This window comes from Elephantulus edwardii, unplaced genomic scaffold (genome assembly GCF_000299155.1).
Source record: "Elephantulus edwardii isolate Elephantulus edwardi_28Jun2011 unplaced genomic scaffold, EleEdw1.0 scaffold00086, whole genome shotgun sequence".
NCBI lineage: Eukaryota > Metazoa > Chordata > Mammalia > Macroscelidea > Macroscelididae > Elephantulus > Elephantulus edwardii.
The window spans coordinates 176,676-180,591 of record NW_006399836.1 but is presented as its reverse complement, the minus strand read 5'-3'; the positions used below and the strand labels follow the sequence as shown (position 1 = coordinate 180,591).

At 45.7% G+C, this 3,916-nt stretch overlaps 1 protein-coding gene across 1 annotated transcript in view; it reads right to left on the bottom strand.

The window, feature by feature from the left end:
- EFCAB6 (EF-hand calcium binding domain 6) overlaps positions 1-3,364 on the bottom strand; it is a 415,417-nt gene extending 412,053 nt beyond the window's left edge. Inside the window, exon 1 of the mRNA XM_006890171.1 lies at positions 3,223-3,364. Coding sequence (XP_006890233.1) covers positions 3,223-3,364 — 142 coding nt within the window. The remainder of the gene's footprint in view (positions 1-3,222) is intronic.
- Positions 3,365-3,916: the final 552 nt, after the last annotated feature.

The window sequence follows — 3,916 nt, the reverse complement described above, 5'->3', positions numbered from 1 at the left end:
CCTTCTTTGGGATGGGAACAAATATAGACCTCTTCCAGTCAGTTGGCCAAGTGGTTGTTCTCCAGATTTCTTGGCACAACTTGGTGAGCACATCCACGGCAGCATCTGTTAGCTGAAATACTTCAATTGGTATACCATCTATTCCGGGGGCCTTTTATATATATATAATGATTCGTGTCATGGATTGGGCCCCAATTTGAAAGATTTTTCTCTCCCCTCCCCCCGCAATTTTTAGCAGCTTTTCCAGAAGCTCCATGTTTGCAATCAACATTTGGAAGTATACTAAAACACTGATTTAAAAATACTTGAATGAATTTTTTTTTATTTCATGTCTAACATAGCTTCTGAACTTCAGGTATAAGCTGGAACTTATAACTTATATACCTGCTTGTGGGAGGACAAATTGGTGTAATCTTTTGGGAAGGCAATTTGACAAAAATCTTCCACATGCGTTTAGGATAGCAAACGTCACAACACACTGTCACTCTCACCCTAGCAATGACAACAAGTCAGATCAGTTGAAAATTATTGTATTTAAAACCTATCAAAGAACTGAGTCTGGGGGGTGGAGCTCAACCAGAACCATGAAACTCTAGAGTTTAGCAGCAGACAGCCAGGAGCAGAGTAATCATGTAGGAAGACAGGGTTAGAGGGAGCAGAAGCCTCAAGTGAACTCCGGTGGTGACTAATCAAATACCTGGAATTAGGGGTAGACAGTCACTCTGAAGACTAAAGTACATCCTGACCCTAGCTTCACAGCCATGTGAGAACTAGACAATGAATAAAGGGACTGGAGATGAATGGATGCTTTTAAATCATAGCAACGGCAGAGAATACAAACTTCATGCTGTGGTGAACCGCCAGAAGAACAAGCGAGTCTGTCTCAGAAGAAGCACCCCCAGAGTCTCCTTGGAAACGAGAACAGGGAGGTTTCTTTCACCTTGCAGGCTTTGGGCCTGCGATCAGGAAGGACCAATCTCCAGAAAAGACCATCTTGCTTGGTAAAGCAGGTCAGTGAAAGAGTGGAGGAGACTCGATGAGCTGGACTGACACACAGTGGCTGTAAGAGTGGACTTAAGCACACGGAGGGGGCAGGACGGGGTTATGGTTTGTTCTATCGTCTCTCTGTGTCAGAACCAACTTGACAGCATCAACACTGAGTCGATCTTTAAGAGACAAACCTCAAAAGGGTCAAGGTTTCCTTCCTGTCAAGGACTGGTGGTGTCAGTGTTGTTACTCAATTATGTAGAAACAGGATGAATCTTCAAGGAGAAGCTTTCAAGATAAAAGTTACCATCCTCTTAAAAACCCTAAACAAACTCCCATGTAACTTGAAGTGAAAGTCCTCTAAATTCCTTCTAGTTTGATCTCTTCTCCATGGTTCCAAATGTCTGTAATCAACTCAGCATTCAGAAGAGAGAGCTTCTGCTTATACTTGAAGTGGAGAGTACAAGCTGTTAGAAGAGAATGCAGAACACATGCACAGGACCACACTCACCACCATTCCCAGAACGAGAAGGGGAGGCTGCGGCAAGTCCTGAGACAAAGAAAGTGCCGGTGGGGAGTGAACTCGCTGTAAACTTCTGCCCCATACATCCAAATCTCCTTAAACGGAAAGAGTCTGTCGGAACTGAGAACATTCTTTACATTTTCTTATTACTCACACAGTGTAAATGACAGACTGTAGGATGGCATACAAGGAGACAGAATAGCCCATGGTCTTTTCCGTCACTTGCAATGCATCTGAAGGTTGGACACTGATTAAGGATGACAGAGAAGAATGGATGCCTTGGAGCTGTGGGGTGGGAGAAAAGCTCTGAATGTCCTCTGGACTGCCAAAAGAACAACTAAATCTGTCTTGAGGGAGGTGAAACCGGGGTGCTCCTTAGAGGCAAAGGTGGTGAAACTTCCTCTGATGCACTGTGAGCACGTTGCTAGGAGGGGCTGTTCCTGGGAAAGGGACATCATGCTTGGAAAGGTGGAGGGTCGACAAAAGGGAGGAAGACCCTCAACGAGCTGGGTTGACTCAGGGGCTGTAACACTGGGCTGGGGTCTATCGGAGGTGTGAGGATGGCACAGGACAGGGCAGGGCTACGTTCTGTCATTCACGGGGTCACCTGGAGCTGCACTCTTCTCGGCGACACCTAACAACATCAACGAATAATCCTAACAGGGTTTTGAAGATACTCTCTTTTCTTTTCATCTCATTCCTCCTCCCCATCTTCCACTTCTTTTTTTTATTCATGTTTCCTTTCTTGTCTTTCTTTCTCCCTGCCTCCCCTCCCTCACCCTCCCTTCACCCCAACTTCTAGAACAAATCCTACACACATACTAGGTACTATCCGCACGCTGGTTAAGCTAAGTGACTGGATATTTACATGGACTGAAGGAAAGAAGAAGATGGCCAAGAGGGAGGGGGGTACAGAGGAAATCACTGATGACCTGTGTCCGGGGAAATGGTTGAGTAAGTCGCTGTATAAAACACCAGGCAGCCGTTGAAAGGGATGGGGAATGGCTGCATGTCTGCAGTCTCACGTGGCAGAGCAGCACTGCCCACAGGACATCCGACATTGTGATCTTTACAGAAACAGATTCCCAGGCCTTTCTCTCAAGAAATCAGCAGGTGGATTTGAACCATCAACTTCCGGTTAGCTGCTGAGCATTTAAGCATTGTGCTGCATAACTGTTCCTTAACATATTGGAAAGAGAAAGAGAGAGAACATTTCAAAGGATTAGAAAGAAAAGGAAATTTTAAAAGAGGTAAGTGGAAGATGAGTGGAAAAGTGAGAAAGAAAAAGCCAATAGGATTTCCAGCATCTTAAAACAGAAAGACATGCCTCCTATAAAAGTGATCTTGGGCATATGTTAAGATTTGGAAAATGTTTGTGAATGAATGGACAAATGGAAAGGCATGTACACTAGCAAATGTATTGCATTTAAAGCCAAGTGAGGCAGTTTAACACAGAGTATGGTAGCTAAGCCCAGGAATTCTAGAGTCACTGCCTGGGTTCACGCCATTTGAAAACTCTTGTCTTTACACAGGCTACTTCATCAGCCTGTGCCTCAGTTTCCCTCTGTTGAAAAGAAGGCTGACAATAGAACCTGTTAGAAGGAGCAGGAAAATAAACAATCCATCCCAAAAGCGGGAATTCTGAGCCAGAGACCCTGCAGAGGGTAGAGCCGCTGCACGTTTTCTACTGTTGCTGGTGTCAGAATGCTCACCTGTGGAAGGAGGGGTGAACCCATTTTGGAAGCAAGTCCTTGAGAACAGTCTGCACGGTGAAGAATAGGGTCTTAAATGTGGCTCTTTGGGGGTGAAGAAACACCTAGTACGCCAGTCTGGTAGGACCTCCAGTTTGTCCATTAAATCCCTAATGATATTGAAAGAGAAAACACATATGACATTATCTCACAGCACAGCTTACGGGCGTGCTAAAGACGGACCGACTGCACTGAGAGGGTCTGATGCATCGCAGACACATCGCAGCCCGCTCTTGGGTTTCTGGGGTCATAAACCTTTATGGAGGAGACAGGTCATATTGCAGAGTGGGTGGTGGGTTTGAACCTCTGAAGTCAGCAGCAGAGAGACCTTAACCACTGTCAAGGTTGCTGTTGTGTTTTTATGCACCATCGAGTCAAGTATGATTCACAGCAAGCCTCTGAGCAGCAGACCTGAACCCTGTCCTGTCCTGTGCCAGCCTCACAATCTTTGAGACGCTTGAGCCCATTGTTGTAATCACTATGTAAATCCAATTGTTGACGCTGCACCTTGCCAAGCATGGTGCCCCTTTTCAAGGAATAGCATCTCCTAACAAAATGATCAAAGCATGTTCTCGGAGAGGGACGTCACTCTTGGGAGGGTGGAGGGACAGCGCAGGAGAGGGAGACACTCGAGATGGATTGATTTAGTGACTGG